The sequence below is a fragment of the Eretmochelys imbricata genome, chromosome 1, assembly GCF_965152235.1.
Source record: "Eretmochelys imbricata isolate rEreImb1 chromosome 1, rEreImb1.hap1, whole genome shotgun sequence".
Taxonomy (NCBI): Eukaryota; Metazoa; Chordata; order Testudines; family Cheloniidae; genus Eretmochelys; species Eretmochelys imbricata.
In genome coordinates this window covers 2,290,415-2,307,724 of record NC_135572.1, presented here as the reverse complement: position 1 = coordinate 2,307,724, position 17,310 = coordinate 2,290,415, and the positions used below count along the sequence as shown (strand labels likewise).

Genomic DNA, 17,310 nt, shown 5'->3' with positions numbered 1-17,310 from the left:
GCACATAGCTGTGGTGAAGCTGGCCTGTGCCGATATCCACGTCAGTAATTACAGCCTCTCTCTGGCATTCTGTTTGATCGGTCTGGATTTTTTTTTTTTATTGCCATGTCCTATACTCAGATTCTCAGGGCCATCTTCAGTCTTCCAACAAAAGAAGCTTGGGTCAAGACTTTGGGGACCTGCAGCTCCCACCTGTGTACCATCTTAACCTTTTACATTCCTGGTCTTTTCTTCCTCCTCACATACGGGTTTGGCTAGAATGGGCCCATGCATTTCCACATTCTTATTGCCAGTGTGTACCTCCTGGTGCCCCCATGCTAAACCCCATCATCTACAGGGTGAGGACCAAATAGATCCAGGATAGGCTGCTCAATAATCTCACAGTTGCTTCCAGCTCAGTTACAGACAGCATGCTAACCACAGCATGGTAGCTGGGGTGGTGTGAGGGGCTAAGTTCAAGCCAATTGGCACCGCTAGCTAGGTGTGTAGGAGGCTGGCCTGCCCCACTGATCATGGCACAGAAGCTAAGCTCATATTTATTGTGAGTGAGCTAGGTCAGATCTAGTGTGGGTAAGTTTTCCCAAACTGGGAATTACACTTATCAGTCTGTTAAGTGTCTCTGGACCTTATTGTTTTTCGAGTTACGCGACTTGAATGTGTAACAACTTGGTAATTTGGTTGTCCATTAGTTGCAGTGACTATCTCTGGTAGTTTGGAATCTTTGAGTCTTTTTCTCCTAGGTCTCCCTCTGCAGAGTTGCTCCGTTGATTTCTCCTTCTGAGGAACAAACTGTAGATGTCAATGGTTTATGTTGATCTCTTCACCATCAGTCTCGATCAGAGATGATCTGGGCTGTGAAGTATTTTTTTTTACAACAGCTGGACTTATCCTTCCTTTTCCTCCTGGTGACAAACACAGTCACCAGGTTCTAGACTCAGCAGTTCTTTGGTGATATCTGTTGTAAAGGTGTTTCTAATCTCTTTTTTTGCCTTTTTACCTGATTTGTCAACTCTCTCTACGTCTGACCACTTTGGAGATAGATTCTTTTCCAAAGTCAGAACAGTAGTTCTGAGTTATCTTCCCATCAAGAATTGTGCAGGACCGTACCCAGGAGATGCTGTCAGTGTTGCTGTATAGTTTAAAAAGAGCTGAGGAGTTTGCTGGAATATTAATGTTGATTCTCTGGGAACACTGGGGAAGTTATGGAAGCCTGGAGTAAAGCTGCTCTTGGGCCAATATTTAAAAATTGTGAGTGGGATGAGCTGGTTAAATTACAGGCCTGCCAGTCTGCTGTCAGATGTGGGCAAGATAATGGAGCAGCTCATATGCGACTCGATCAATAAATAATTAAAGGAGGGTGATGTAATTAATGCTGATCAACATGGGTTTATGGAAAATAGATCCTGTTAAAATAATCTCATCTTTTTTAGACTGAGATATCAAATGTGATGGATAAAAAATAACAGGGTTGGTGTAATATTCTTAAACTTCTGTAAGGTGCTTGACTTGGTACTGCACCATAATTTGCTTCAAAAATAGAATGATGTATAATTATCACGGCACACATTAAATGGATTCAAAACTGGCTAACGAATAGGCCTCAAAACATAACTGTAAGGGGGGAATGATCATCAAGGCAGGTGCGTCCAGTGGAGTCCCAGAGGAATCAGCCCTTGGCCCTATGCGATTTAACATTTTTATCCGTAACTTGGAAGAAAACATAACATCATTATTAGTGATGTTTTCAGATAACACAACAAATGGGGGAGCAGCAAATAATGAAGAGGCCAGATCACCGGTACAGATCAATCTCATTGCTTGGTAAAGTAGGCACAAGGAAACATGATGTGTTTTCATATAACCAAATGTACATTGGGTGTCATGGGGAATAATCAGCTGAACACAAACTCCCAGCACAACACTGTGGCCAAAAGGACAAATGCAGTCCTTGAATGCATAAACAGGGGAATCCTGAGCAGGCATAGAGAAGTTACTTTACCTCTGTGTTTGGCACTGCTGTGAACACTGCTGGAATCCTGTGTCCAGTTCCACAATTCAGGAAGGAGGTTGCTAATTTGGAAAGGGTTCAGAGAAAAGCCATGAGAATGATTAAAGTCTCAAGGAGCACAAACAATGTATCTTAGCAAAGAGAAGGTTAAGGGGGGAATTGATTATAGTTTATAAGTATCTACATGGGGAACAAATATTTAATAATGGGCTCTTCAGTCTAACAGAAAAAGGTAATGGCTAGAAGATTAAGCTAGACAAATTCAAGTTGGAAATAAAGTGTACATAGTTAACAATGAGGGTAATTAACCACTGGAACAATTAGCTAACGGTTGTGATGGATTCTCCATCACTGATATTTTTTTAATTCACGACTGGATGTTTTTCTAAAAGATCTGCCCCAAAAATATGTTGGGGAAGTTGTCTGGCCTGTTAGGGAGGTCAGACTGGATGATTATAGCAGTACTAACTGGCCGTGGAATATCATAGAATCGTAGGACTGGAAGGGACCTCAAGAGGATTTCAAGTCCAGTCCCCTGCCTCATGGCAGCACCAAGCACCATATGGAACATCCCTGGCAGGTGTTTGTCTAACCTGCTCTTAAAAATCTCCAATGCTGGAGATTTCACAACCTCCCTAGGCAATTTATTCCAGTGCTTAACCACCCTGACTGTTAGGAATTTTTTCCTAATGTCCAAACTAAACCTCCCCTGCTGCAATTTAAGCCCATTGCTTCTTGTCCTAGCCTCAGAGGTTAAGAAGAATAATTTTTCTTCCTCTTCCCCGTAACAACCTTTTAGGTACTTGAAAGCTGTTATCATGTCCCCATCCAGTCTTCTCTTTTCCAGACTAAACAAACCCAGTTCTTTCAAACTTCCCTTATAGATCATCTTTTCTAGACCTTTACTCAATTTTGTTGCTCTTCTCTGGACTTTCTGCAGTTTGTCCACATCTTTCCAGAAATGTGACACCCAGAACTGAACGCATTACTCCAGTTGTGGCCTAATCAGCTCGGAGTAGAGTGGAAAAATTATTTCTCATGTCTTGCTTACAACACTTCTGCTAATACATCCCAGAATGATGTTCGCTTATTTTGCAACAGTGTTACACTCTTGACTCATATTTAAGGCTGCTGTGTGGAAGGGGAAACTGAGGTGCAACTCCTCATCGTGTTGATGAATAACCGTACTGAGTTATCACTGGTTGAAAAAGTACAATGGTTAACAATGCTGCACACATACAAAGAGAGGTTTTCTAGAGACCCAGAAGGGGCACACTTGCTGAATTTTGAGACGACTTGGCTGATTTACAAAGGGTTAAAAGGTAAAACAGAACTCTGCAAGAACACCTGTGGGTAACACTACAATGTTTGCAATAGTTGAGAGTTGTGTGGTGAGAACCTAAAGAGGGCCTTGGGCACACTGCCGCTGCATTACTCAGTGACAAACACTCCTGCAGGAAACTAAGAGGGGTGGTGTGACCTTCTCTGCAAAGTAACGCACATAGAGAACATAATCCCAAATATACATATACAATGATGGGGTCTGAATGAGCTGTTACCACTCAAGAAAGAGATCTGGGAGTCATTGTGGTTAGTTCTCTGAAAACATCCATTCAATGTGCAGCAGCCGTCAAAAAAGCAAACAGAATGGTGGGAATCATTCTGAAAGGAATAGATAAAAAGACTGAAAATATCATATTGTCTCCATTAATATCCATGGTACGACCACATAGTGAAAATTATACGCAGATACGGGTTGCCCCATTTTAAAAAAAAGTATATATCAAATTGGGAAAAGTTTCATAAAAGGGGAACAAATATGCTTAGGGATATGGAAGAAATGTGGTATGCGGAGTAAGGCAAAGGGAAATCTGCTCAGGAACCGGGGCTGGTGCATTGTCCTCTCCACAATGAGGGAGGGGCAGGCTGGGTAATAAACTTACACTGGTCAGGCTTCTGACAAGGGCCAGACAGTACAGCTCTGGGGTCCTTGGCTGGGGAGCTGGGGGAACTGCTGGACCCTCTCTATTGTTGGTTCGTGAGTGGCTCGTGAAAGTATTCGTGTAACCGCAGCTGGGTGTGTCCCTGCCTGTGTATGGGTGTGTAAATGCAAGTGCATCTGTTCACAGCCTCACCATGTGAGAGGGGCCCAGACTGGTAGGCCAGAGGGTTTAGCAGTACCCCAGATACAGGTTGCATCCCTGGGCCGTCAATCGTAGCCATCGAATAAACAGCCCCTGTTAGACCACGAGTCTGTTCCCTTCTTGTCATGCGCTCAGTTACTGATGGAGAGACAGTTGTTATGGCAAGAAAGTCAAGACTCCTGGGTTCTGTCTGGTATTCTCTGTGTGACCTGGGCCAAGTCAGATCAACCAGTGACTCAGTTTATCTGTCAATATGATGGGGATATGTTCAGAGTGACTTTCCTTTGCTAGGTGTTTTCAAGATCCTTCGATTAAAGGTTCTGCACAGTATGACGATAGTTACTGATGAGAATTACTCATTTCTGATACGGTAGTGATTGCCCCGTGTGTCTGCAGAAAGTGTTTGTGTCTCCCCTCAGTCATCTATCTCCAGATCTATCAGTCTCCTATCTGCCTATCTGTCCTGGGTATTTTCAGTGTATGAGACCCTATCAAGGCCTAGGTATTATCCCTAGTTTCTTTACTAACCATCCATAATTTTTAGTAATACACAAATGCACAGAGCAGCCAATTCCTCTCGGGCTCAGTGGAGAGCCCAGGAGTTCTCATCTCCCTTTGGGAAGGTCATGTAATTAGTGTTTACTCACGAAGCTTTATAAAGAGTGCAGACAAGCTTCTCCCCAGCCAGTTTACATTCAGACTATTGGGTATGGGCTGAGTGAACCCCACTGGGATTGCAGAAAGCTATATTACAAACGGTGCATACCCCTGTGTTGGCTCTTGGTGTGAGATGCTGCTGCAAATGCTGGGGTGAGAGAGGTGTGAGACACGGCTAGCTGAAGGGAATTCCCAGAGAAGACACTTCCATCTCAGGAATCACAGGTACCCATCTCTTGCTGCTCCCAACATGGGCATGATGGAATCGAGAAGGGGCAGGATGGGACCGAGGGTAAGTCTGTGGCCCTTTCCACTCTGCACACCCATTAAATGGAATCATAGCATATTAGGGTTGGGAGAGACCTCAAGAGGTCATCTCGTCCAACCCCCTGCTCAAAGCAGGACCAATCCCCAACTAAGTCATCCCAGCCATGGCTTTGTCAAGCCAGGCGTTAAAAACCTCTAATAATGGAGATTCCACCACCTCCCTAGGTAACCCATTCCAGTGCTTCACCCCGATCCTAGTGAAATAGTTTTTCCTAATATCCAACCTAGACCTCCCCCACTGCAACTTGAGACCATTGCTCCTTGTTCCGTCATCTGCCACCACTGAGACCAGCCAAGCTCCATCCTCTTTGGAACCCCCCTTCAGGTAGTTGAAGGCTGCTATCAAATCCCCCCTCAGTCTTCTCTTCTTTAGACTAAACAATCCCAGTTCCCTCAGCCTCTCCTCGTAAGCCATGTGCCCCAGACTCCTAATCATTTTCGTTCCTCTCAGCTGGACTCTCTTCAATTTGTCCACATCCCTTCTGTAGTGGGGGGATGAAAACTGGAACCAATACTCCAGGTGTGGCCTTGCCATATATTCCCCTTGCCACAAATGATGAGTATGCTCCAGTACCATGTTCCAAAATGTGCCTCTTTGCTATGCCCCCTCTTCGGAAAATGTACTCCAGCCCCGAGATGGCTGCATTTCAGTGGCACAGTGGATCATTCGAGATGAAAGGGGTTAGTAGATGGACAATAAAAGGCCAAACTCTGAGGCAGTTTCCCGTACTTTGCCCAGGCCCCACTGAGGCAAAACTCCTTTTGAATTAAGAACTGAATAAAGATCTCAGTTAATGTAGAGACACTGTCACCCCCTTCTCTTGCATTATGGAAACTCCTTCAAAGAAAGGTGTCAAAAGGAGGGTGAACAGTTTTCTCTCTTTCCTTCTTGGATGGTTCAGATGCAACAAATCCTGCATCTTCACAGGGCTTAGGCTACCTGACTCCTGCAGCGCCTTCTCACCCTGCGGCTCTATGATTCTATGATGTGAAATCTTGCATTTCAGGGCTCTGGCTGTTGCGGGGGGACGGGACGGGACGGGACTAATACCTGATTTTTATCTGCTGGAAAGCACAGAGGTGTTAGGGCTCCTCCTTGCAAGATTGTGAAGAATTTTTCTATGTGACCAAGTCATCTTCTCTCTTAGCTTTGTTCAAGAAATTGACTGAACTGTTATGCCTGAAACTTTCAAAAAACAATTCAGTCGGGTGCAGACACCAGCATGGGGAATTTCAATCCAAACAGTTCAAGTTTGGAAAATTTATAAGCCACTGAAAATAAGTCCTCCTAATGGAAGGTGTCAGACAACCTTAACTAATGGTGGTGCCACCAGGGCCACCTACAATGGCCAATCCATTTGTGAAACCCGTTCAGCTCAACTCTTTGCTCCAATAATGTCTGTGGCAAGGAGTTCCACAGGCCAAATATGGATTTTGGAAACAATTTTCTTTTCTCAGTGTTATATGTTCAAACTTTCAATGTAATTGAACGTTCCCTTGCTCGCATGTTATGAGACACCTTAAATATAAATGCCTGAACTACTTTCTTTATCGATAGATTCATAGGGTTTAAGAGCTAAAGAGACGGTTAGATCACCCAGTCTGACCTCCTGTATAGCACAAGCCATAACATTGCACCCACTTACCCATGTATTGAGCTCCATGACTTCGGTCTGTTTGACTAAGGCCTGTTGTACATTAAGATTTCACATCATAGAATCATAGAGCCACAGGGTGAGAAGGCACTGCAGGAGTCAGGTAGCCTAAGCCCTGCGAAGATGCAGGATTTGTTGCATCTGAACCATCCAAGAGAGAAAGAGAGAAAACTGTTCACCCGCCTTTTGAGACATTTCTTTGAAGGAGTTTCCACAACCACACCAGACACTCAGTTCCATCGTCCTACAGTTCTTGCAGATAGGAAGTTTTTCCTGAGACTTAGTCTAAATCTGCTATGCTGAATCCATGACTTCCCTTCACTGTTAGGTTAATCTTCATCAGTGCTATTTGGTAGTTCTTTCCAACTGGAATTCATTTAGATTCTGATTCCAACCATTGAGTCTTGCTTTGCCTCTCTCCTCCAGATTAAAGAGCCTGGTGTCAAGGTTCCTTCCCCACTCTGAACTCTAGGGTACAGAGGTGGGGACCTGCATGAAAACCTCCTAAGATTACTTTTACCAGCTTAGGTTAAAACTTCCCCAAGATACAAATTAATTTTATCCTTTGTCCTTGGAATATCCACTGCCACCACCAAACTCTAACTGGGTTTACTGGGAAACATAGTTTGGACATGTCTCTCTCCCCCAAATCCTCCCAACCCTTGCTGGGAAACTTCCTGGGAAAGGTTTGGTAAAAATCCTCACCAATTTGCATAGGTGACCACAGACCCAAACCCTTGGATCTGAGAACAATGAAAAAGCCTTCAGTTTTCTTACAAGAACACTTTTAATAGAAATAGAAGTAAATAGAAGTAAAGGAATCACCTCTGTAAAATCAGGATGGTAGATACCTTACAAGGGAATTAGATTCAAAACATAGAGAATCCCTCTAGGCAAAACCTTAAGTTACAAAAAAAGACACACAGACAGAAATAGTCATTCTATTCAGCACAGTTTTTTTCTCAGCCATTTAAAGAAATCATAATCTAACACATACCTAGCTAGATTACTTACTAAAAGTTCTAAGACTCCATTCTTCTTCTGTCCCCGGCAAAAGCAGCCTACAGACAGACACAGACCTTTTGTTTTTCTCCCTCCTCCCAGCTTTTGAAAGTATCTTGTCTCCTCATTGGTGATTTTGGTCAGGTGCCAGCGAGGTTACCTTTAGCTTCTTACCCCTTTACAGGTAAGAGGATTTTTCCTCTGGCCAGGAGGGATTTTAAAGGGGTTTACTCTTCCCTTTATATTTATGACACCTGGTATTACTATTTAAGATAAGCAGATGAAGCTCTTTAAGTCTGCTATTTTCTCCAGCCTCCACTCATTTTGTGGCTCTTTTCTGGACCCACTACAATTATTCAAGATTCTTTTTGAAATGTGGAGCCTGGCACTGGATGCAGTCGGTTTCACCAATGCCATGTGCAGAGGAAAAAATCCTTCCCCTGCTCCAGCTCACCACTCCCCTGTTTATGCATCCAAGGATCACATCAACCCTTTTGGCCACAGCATCACTCAGGGAGCTCACGAGGAGTTGGTTCTCCACACTGATCCCTAAATACTTTTCAGGGTCCCTGCATTCCATAATACAGAGTCCTAGTCAGGGGGTTGTGTCTGCATTCTCTGTTCTAAGAGGATCACTTTGCACTGTATTAAAACACTATTTGCATGGGCCCAACTCACCAAATACTCCAGATCAGTCTGTATGCCTGCCCTGGCCTCCTCATTGGAACCAATCTGCCAATCGTTGGGTCATGTATAAATTTTATTTGCAGTTATTTTATATTTCTCTCCAGATCATTGATGAATATATTGACTAACATTGGTCCAAGAACTAATCCCTGCAGAACCCCACTAGAAATAGCCACTTTCCCTGACAACGGCCCATTGACAACTGCTTGCTGAGATCTGTGAGATGGCCATGTTTTTGGTCCATATAACATGTAGTCTACTGATATTGTAGAATGTTGTTTTCTCAGAATGTTTTCCCCTACTTAATCAAATGCCTCAGAGAAATCAAAGTTTTCTATATCTGCGCGGATCCCTTGGTCATGCAAACATGTGCTCTCATTACAGGATGAAATCAGGCTCATTTGACAAGATGAGTTTTCCATAAACCATGTTGCTGAGTAGCATTAGTTATATTCCTAAACTTTTTTTGGAACTAATCCCATACCAGTTTTTTCATTGTTTGATAAACTTTTCCATTTTTTTAAAGTTTCCCTGTATCTTTTCATAATTTACATTTATTTATTGTCCTTTATTTAACACAAATGGAACTGGGCTTATTTACTCTGCAGAAGAGAAGTGTGAGGGGGGATTTGATCACAGCCTTCAGCTACCTGAAGGGGGGTACCAAAGAGGATGGAACTTGGCTGTTCTCAGTGGTAGCAGATGACAGAACAAGGAGCAATGGCCTCAAGTTGCAGTTTGAACTGGGGGAGGTCTAGGTTGAATATTAGGAAAAACTATTTCACTAGGAGGGTGGTGAAGCACTGGAATGGGTTCCCTAGGGACGTGATGGAATCTCCATCCTTAGAGGTTTTTAAGTTCAGGCTTGACAAAGCCCTGCCTGGGATTTGTCATGCTTTGAGCAGGGGGTTGGGCTAGATGATCTGCTGAGGTCTCTTCCAACCCTAACCCTCTATGATTCTATGATTTACCTTTTTTTCTTTTTTCTTTTTGGGGGGGGGAGGGGCTCTGTTGCTGCCTGACTGCATAATTCTGGTACCAAATGAGATGTGTGGTTAATCGGTCACTTTGTAACTCTGGTGGTCATAACTCTAGCATTCTACTGTAGATGCTGTTTAACGTCCTCATTGATTGCTAATGGCCTGGAAATGCCAAACAAAAAATACAAATCTTTTTTTCTGCAAGATTATCAAATTTCCTTTGTCTCTCTAAAATTTGGCCTATTTTTTTCCAATATTACTTTGTTCTTAAAATACTTAATCACCTCCTTTTTTGTGATCCGTAGCCTGGCCAAACATGGATTTTTCCCTGATGTCTTTAATGTCCCTTATCATTTTAATAAAGTGCAATTTGTATTTCTTGCTATCTGTATTCTTCCCCCCCACATCCATTTGTTGTACATTGCTTGCCTACTCCCTGCAGTTCATGCCTTCACTTTGTAACTGGATCAGATTTTTAGTGAAAGTTGTCCACATTCTTGATTTATCATTGCTTGGTAGCTATGTAAGAAAGTCTTCTTAAGGAACTCCCGAATTTCATTCCCATTTTTCTGTCTGAACTTTTCCTCCCAATCAGTTTTGCTGATAATTTGCCTCAGCTTTGAGGAAGGAGCCTTTTGAAGCACTATCTCTACATATTAGCAGTTGGGAGCTGTTCTCTGTTTGTCCATTTCAACACCATCAGTTTCACTGTTTATTTTCCTCTCCTCTTTCATATACCCCCTTCTTTCTCTTTTCTCTAAAGAGTGACAGTCTTTTCAGTCTCTCTGCATATGGCAGCCTTCCCCATTCTCCTAGCCTGTCTCAGGCCTGGTCTACACTGCGGGGGGGATAATGTGAATAGCATAGCTGAAGCTGACATACTTAGTTCTACTTACTGTAGTGTCTTCACAGCAGTAAGTTGATGGCTGATGCTCTCCCGTCGACTGCTCCTGCGCCTCTCACCCTGGTTGAGTACCGGAGTTGATGAGAGAGGACTTGGTGGTCAATTTATCGCACCTAAATGAGATCAATCGACCCTCTGCTGGATCGATCACTGCCCGTCGATCCAGTGGGTAATATAGAAAAGCCCTCAGAAACCCCCTTTCTCTCTGCTATATCCTTTATAGAGACTGGTCAACCAATACAGAGCACATATCCAGAGCAGGTTATTTTCCATCCCATTCCTTAGGCATTGTCATTGTTTTGGTCACTGCTTCGAAAGAGCAGGTGTTTCCATTGAGCTCCCAGGTCTTTTGGGGGTTGGACTAGATGACCTTCAGGGGTCCCTTCCAACCCTGATATTCTATGATTCTATGATTCTATGATTCCCCAAGGTATGTTCTAGTGGGGATGTTTTCCCCAGCACATGTCTTGGAAAAGTTTTGATTTTTTCAAATCTCATATTTTGAGCTACTGGTTGAATGGGGAACTCCCTACAGCATGAACTCTCTAGTCTGGGTTTCATTGCATTAAGGAACAATGAGCAATAAACACCCTCATGCTTCCTGCTGGTGTCTATTAAGGTTTCCCACACCAAGACAAATAGGAATTATTGACATATGGAGCACCACCGAATATGGAATTGGCATTAGTAGGGTTAGGGGGTCATAATTCATTTATCTGAATTATGGAAATGTCATTTTTCAGTTTGTGAAGAGCACCCAATTGTACTTGGCGGAAGCCCATGAGAATGGCTTCCACTAGTGCATGTAGCGTCTCATATTAACATTGTCTCTCCATCCAGGCATTTGTACTGAGACCATCACCCTAGGCCCTGGGCACATTCAGGAAGTCAGGGGAATCTATGGTGCATTCAGGAGACACCGTTCTGCCTTAGAATTGGACACCTTCTCCTCTACTCCATGTCCGATTCCAACACAACCGACTTCACCTTCATCCTGCTGGGCATTCCTGGCCTCGAGGCTGCCCATGTCTGGATCTCCATCCCCTTCTGTGCGATCTATGCCTTAGCCATCTTGGGGAACTTCACCATCCTATTGATTGTGAAGATAGAGCCGAGCCTCCATGGGCCCATGTACTATTTCCTTTGCATGCTGGCTGTCACCGACCTGGCCCTGTCTACATCCACCGTGCCCAAAATGCTGAGCATCTTCTGGTTCAATTCCAGAGAGATCGATTTCAGTGCCTGCCTCACCCAGCTGTACTTCATTCACTGCTTCTCAGCGATGGAGTCTGGGATCCTCGTAGCCATGGCTTTGGATCGCTATGTGGCCATCTGCCACCCCCTGAGACATTCCACCATCCTGACAAACGCGGCGGTGGCCAAGCTAGGCCTGGCCGTGGTACTACGCAGCAGCATACTCGTACTGCCCAATCCCTTCCTGGCCAGGCGGTGCCCATATCACAGAACCAACATCATCCCCCATACCTACTGTGAGCATATATCCATGGTGAAGTTGGCCTGTGCTGACATCCGTGTCAATAATTACTATGGCTTCTCTCTGATATTCCTCATCACTGGTGTGGATGTGTTTTTGATTGCCCTGTCCTACACACAGATTCTCAGGGCCATCTTCAGCCTCCCCACAAAGGACGCCTGGTTGAAGACGTTCTGGACCTGCAGCTCCCACCTGTTTGCCACCTTAGCCTTTCACATCCCAGGTCTTTTCTTCATCCTCACACACCGGTTTGCCCAGGATGTGCCCCTGCATTTCCACGTTCTCAGTGCCAACATGTACCTCCTGGTGCCCCCCATGCTAAACCCCATTATCTATGGTTTGAAGACCAAACAGATCAGGAACAGGCTGCTCTGGCTCTTTCCTCATAAAGGACCTAAAGTTTTCTCCTGGTGGTCTGGCTCTAAAACCAGCCTCCATGCAGAGCTGTCTGGGGACATGGTGCTGAGCCCTCTTTCCTGAATCACCTACTGGACCCTCACATAGACATTAAATCCTTCCCCGATCCTACTGTGCTGTGTCAGCCTGACAAACTGGGGAATTGGTCTGTGTACAACTCATTAACTCATAGGTTGTCACATTTCTAATTGCTGGTCACTGGATTCCAAAGCTCTATCACTTCTGTTAAGTCTCACCCCTTCCTCTGCTTCTTCAACCTAAGGCCCCACCCCTGGTGATTGGTCTTCTCTTGCCCTCCCGCTGTCACTCGCTGGATCATCTCCACCTCCCTCCCCCCCCGGATCTGTAAGGGAGCCATTTCAGATTTTGGTGGGGGAGTCAACTTTAACCATGATTCCAGGGGCTACCTAAGCTCTTGAAAGATTTAGATGTTTTGGCAGATAACTTAGCAATTAGCAGACAGGAGCACTGCATCTAATTTGTATATAAAAGAAAGAAAATTAAAAAAAAATTATTAAACCCAGTCAGCTCTAATACAAACATTTTCTAGCATTTTGTGTCAACTCATTGAAGGGACACTGCTGAGGTTTGTAATTTTAATGTGTATTCTCATTCTGTCACTATCTCTGTGGAGAGAGAGACCCTGACAGGCTTCTTGGGTTCTACCTCAGTTCTGGGAGGTAAGTGGGGTCTAGTGAGTTAAAGTGTGTGTGTAGCGGAGGACGAGGTTGGGAGGGAGATAGATCTGGGATCTAGATAAGAATGTCAGAATGGCCATAGTAGGTAATACCAATGCTCCATAGAATCATAGAATATTAGTGTTGGAAGACACCTCAGGAGGTCATCTAGTCCCAACCCCTGCTCAAAGCAGAATCAAGACCAACTAAATCGTCCCAGAGAGGGCTTTATCAAGCCAGGCCTTAAAAGCCTCTAAGGATGGAGATTCCACCACCTCCCTAGAAAACCCATTCCAGTGCTTCACCACCCTCCTAGTGAAATAGCATTTCTTACTATCGAACCGAGACCTCTTGCACGGCTACTTGAGACCATTGATTCTTGTTCTTTCATCTGCCATCTCTGAGAACAGCCTAGCTCCATCTTCAGGTAGTTGAAGGCTGCTGTCAAATCCCCCCTCACTCTTCTGTTCTGTAGACTAAATAGGCCCAGTTCCCTCAGCTTTCCTCGTAAATCATGTGCCCCAACCCCTTAATCATTTTTATTTCCCTCTGATGGACTCTCTCAAATTTGTCCACATTCCTTCTATCATGAGGGGTCCAAAATCGGACAGAATACTCCAGATGTGGCCTCACCAGTGCTGAATAGAGGGGAATAATCACGTCCCTAGATCTGCGGGCAATGTTCTACTAATGCAGCCCAATATGCCACTGGCATTCTTGGAAACGAGGGCACACTGCTAACTCCTATCCAGCTTGTTGTCATCTGTAATCCCCTGGTCCTTTTCTGCAGAAATTCTGCTTAGCCAGTTGGTCCCCAGACTGTAGCAGTGCATGGGATTCTTCCATCCTAAGGGCAGGAACCCCCGGACGAGGGGGATGAAGTGGACGAGGCTTTCTTCCGACAACTTGCAGAAGCTACTAGATCGCACGCCCTGGTTCTCATGGGAGACTTCAATCACCCTGATATCTGCTGGGAGAGCAATACAGCGGTGCACAGACAATCCAGGAAGTTTTTGGAAACTGTAGGGGACAATTTCCTGGTGCAAGTGATGGAGAAACCAACTGGGGCAGAGCTCTTCTTGACCTGCTGCTCACAAAGCGGGAAGAATTAGTAGGGGAAGCAAAAGTGGATGGGAACCTGGGAGGCAGTGACCATGAGATGGTTGAGTTCAGGATCCTGACACAAGGAGGAAAGGAAAGCAGCAGAATACGGACCCTGGACTTCAGAAAAGCAGACTTTGACTCCCTCAGGGAACTGATGGGCAAGATCCCCTGGGAGAATAAGATGAGGGGGAAAGGAGTCCAGGAGAGCTGGCTGTATTTTAAAGAATCCTTATTGAGGTTACAGGGACAAACCATCCCGATGTGTACAAAGAATAGTAAATATGGCAGGCGACCAGCTTGGCTTAACAGTGAAATCCTTGCTGATCTTAAACACAAAAAAGAAGCTTACAAGAAGTGGAAGATTGGACAAATGACCAGGGAGGAGTATAAAAATCTTGCTCGGGCATGCAGGAGTCAAATCAGGAAGGCCAAATCACACCTGGAGCTGCAACTAGCAAGAGATGTTAAGAGTAACAAGAAGGGTTTCTTCAGGTATGTTGGCAACAAGAAGAAAGTCAAGGAAAGTGTGGGCCCCTTACGGAATGAGGGAGGCAATCTAGATGTGGAAAAAGACAGAGGTTGTGGAAAAAGCTAATGTACTCAATACTTTTTTTGCCTCTGTCTTCAGGAACAAGGTCAACTCCCAGACTACTGCACTAGGCAGCAAGGCATGGGGAGGAGGTGACCAGCCCTCTGTGGAGAAAGAAGTGGTTCGGAACTATTTAGAAAAGCTGGACGAGCACAAGTCCATGGGGCCAGATGCGCTGCATCCAAGAGTGCTACAGGAGTTGGTGGATGTGTTTGCGGTGCCATTCTCCATTATCTTTGAAAACTCATGGCGAGCCGGGGAAGTCCCGGATGACTGGAAAAAGGCTAATGTAGCGCCCATCTTTAAAAAAGGGAAGAAGGAGGATCTGGGGAACTACAGGCCAGTCAGCCTCACCTCAGTCCCCGGAAAAATCATGGAGCAGGTCCTCAAGGAATCAATTCTGAAGCACTTAGAGGAGAGGAAAGTGATCAGGAACAGTCAGCATGGATTCACCAAGGGCAAGTCATGCTGACTAATCTAATTGCCTTCTATGATGAGATAACTGGTTCTGTGGATGAAGGGAAAGCAGTGAACATGTTATTCCTTGACTTTAGTGAAACTTTTGACACAATCTCCCACAGTATTCTTGCCAGCAAGTTAAAGAAGTATGGACTGAATGAATGGACTATAAGGTGGGTAGAAAGTTGGCTAGATTGTCGGGCTCAACGGGTAGTGATCAATGGCTCCATGTCTAGTTGGCAGCCAGTATCAAGTGGAGTGCCCCATGGGTGGGTCCTGTGGCCGGTTTTGTTCAATATCTTCATAAATGACCTGGAGGATGGTGTGGATTGCACCCTCAGCAAGTTTGCAGACGACACGAAACTGGGAGGAGTGGTAGATACACTGGAGGGTAGGGATAGGATACAGAGGGACCTAGACAAATTGGAGGATTGGACCAAAAGAAATCTGATCAGGTTCAACAAGGACAAGTGCAGAGTTCTGCGCTTAGGACGGAAGAATCCAATGCACCACTACAGACTAGGGACAGAATGGCTAGGCAGGAGTTCTGCAGAAAAGGAACTAAGGGTTACAGTGGACGAGAAGCTGGATATGAGTCAACAGCGTGCCCTTGTTGCTAAGAAGGCCGATGGCATTTTGGGACGTATAAGTATGGGCATTGCCAGCAGATCGAGGGACGTGATCATTCCCCTCTATTCGACATTGCTGAGGCCTCCTCTGGAGTACTGTGTCCAGTTTTGGGACCCATATTACAAGAAGGATGTGGAAAAATTGGAAAGAGTCCAGCGGAGGGCAACAAAAATGATTAGGGGACTGGAACACATGACTTCTGAGGAGAGGCTGAGGGAACTGGGATTGTTTAGTCTACAGAAGAGAAGAATGAGGGGGGATTTGATAACTGCTTTCAACTACCTGAAAGGTGGTTCCAAAGAGGATGGTTCTAGACTATTCACAGTGGTAGAAGAGGACAGAACAAGGAGTAATGGTCTCAAGTTGCAGTGGGGGAGATTTAGATTGGATATTAGGCAGAACTTTTTCACTAGGAGGGTGGTGAAACACTGGAATGCGTTACCTAGGGAGGTGGTGGAATCACCTTCCTTAAAATTTTTTAAGGTCAGGCTTGTCAAAGCCCTGGCTGGGATGATTTAATTGGGGATCGGTCCTGCTTTGATCAGGGGGTTGGACTAGATGACCTCCTGAGGTCCCTTCCAGCCCTGATATTCTATGATTCTATGATTCTATGACCACTGACCTCTTGTGGATAGAGAGAGGGGTAACAGAGAGGACCTCAATCCAGGTCTCGACTTTTCAGGACTTTGTTTTTGACGTTCTTGTGAACTAACTCTGTTTCTTTAAGACAGGATATAGATCCTACAGAATAAATGGTTGTCTGTGAAAATGATAATGACCAACCTGACAGAGGGGAGGAGGAAATTTCCTGGGTGGGAAGATACAGAAAGAAGCTATGAAATAGGTGCTGGGAGAAGACACACCTCTTATTCCAGACAGTACAGATCACGACCTGCTAGGAAAGGGGTGGGAAAGGTCCCAGTGCTTGGAGTGGGAATCACACGGAAGGCCAACATGCAATGTCCCCTTACAAGCTTACCTCACCAAGACCCCAGACTTGACCATAGACTGAGATTCCTATTGAAGAGGACACTGAGGGGAAAGGAAACCAGTAACTAAACACATATTTAGGTTTAGAGAGGAGTTGAAAGATACAATATCTATTGAAGAAACCAAACTGTCCAAGCAGAAGGCGTGGTATAATAAAAATACTTGGAAACAACAATCTGTGACAAAGTATTTGGTTTTATTGTTCAATCTCATGATGCAAAGTTTGTTGCTAATGGTGAACCTTATAACAAAGAATTTGTTAGTGATGGTAAATCCTATGAAAAGGTGTAACATGCATGAGTCTTCGAAAAGCTTCTGGACATGATAGGAGTCATAAACAAGAAGCCCTGTTGGGGATACTGTTTCTCAGCGAACACCTGTAACCAAGCTCAAATCTTGTCATAGCAGGGAAGCCATAATATACCTAGGCTGCTGTGTGGAAGGGAAACTGAGGCACAACTCCTCATGGCATTGATGAATAACCGTGTCATTATCAGCAGTTGGAAAAGCACAATGGTTAACAATGCTGCACACATACAAAGAGAGGTTTTCTAGAGACCCAGAAAGGGCACACTTGCTGAATTT

General features: G+C 44.7%; 1 protein-coding gene and 1 pseudogene across 1 annotated transcript; one reads left to right on the top strand and one right to left on the bottom strand.

Moving 5' to 3' along the window:
- The window catches only part of LOC144259317 (olfactory receptor 52P1-like), a 56,239-nt pseudogene that overhangs the window by 13,009 nt on the left and 25,920 nt on the right, over positions 1-17,310 (bottom strand).
- On the top strand, positions 11,323-12,339 carry LOC144277564 (olfactory receptor 52E4-like). Its single transcript, XM_077838450.1, has one exon. It carries the CDS (start codon positions 11,323-11,325, stop codon positions 12,337-12,339), a length of 1,017 nt encoding a protein of 338 aa, XP_077694576.1.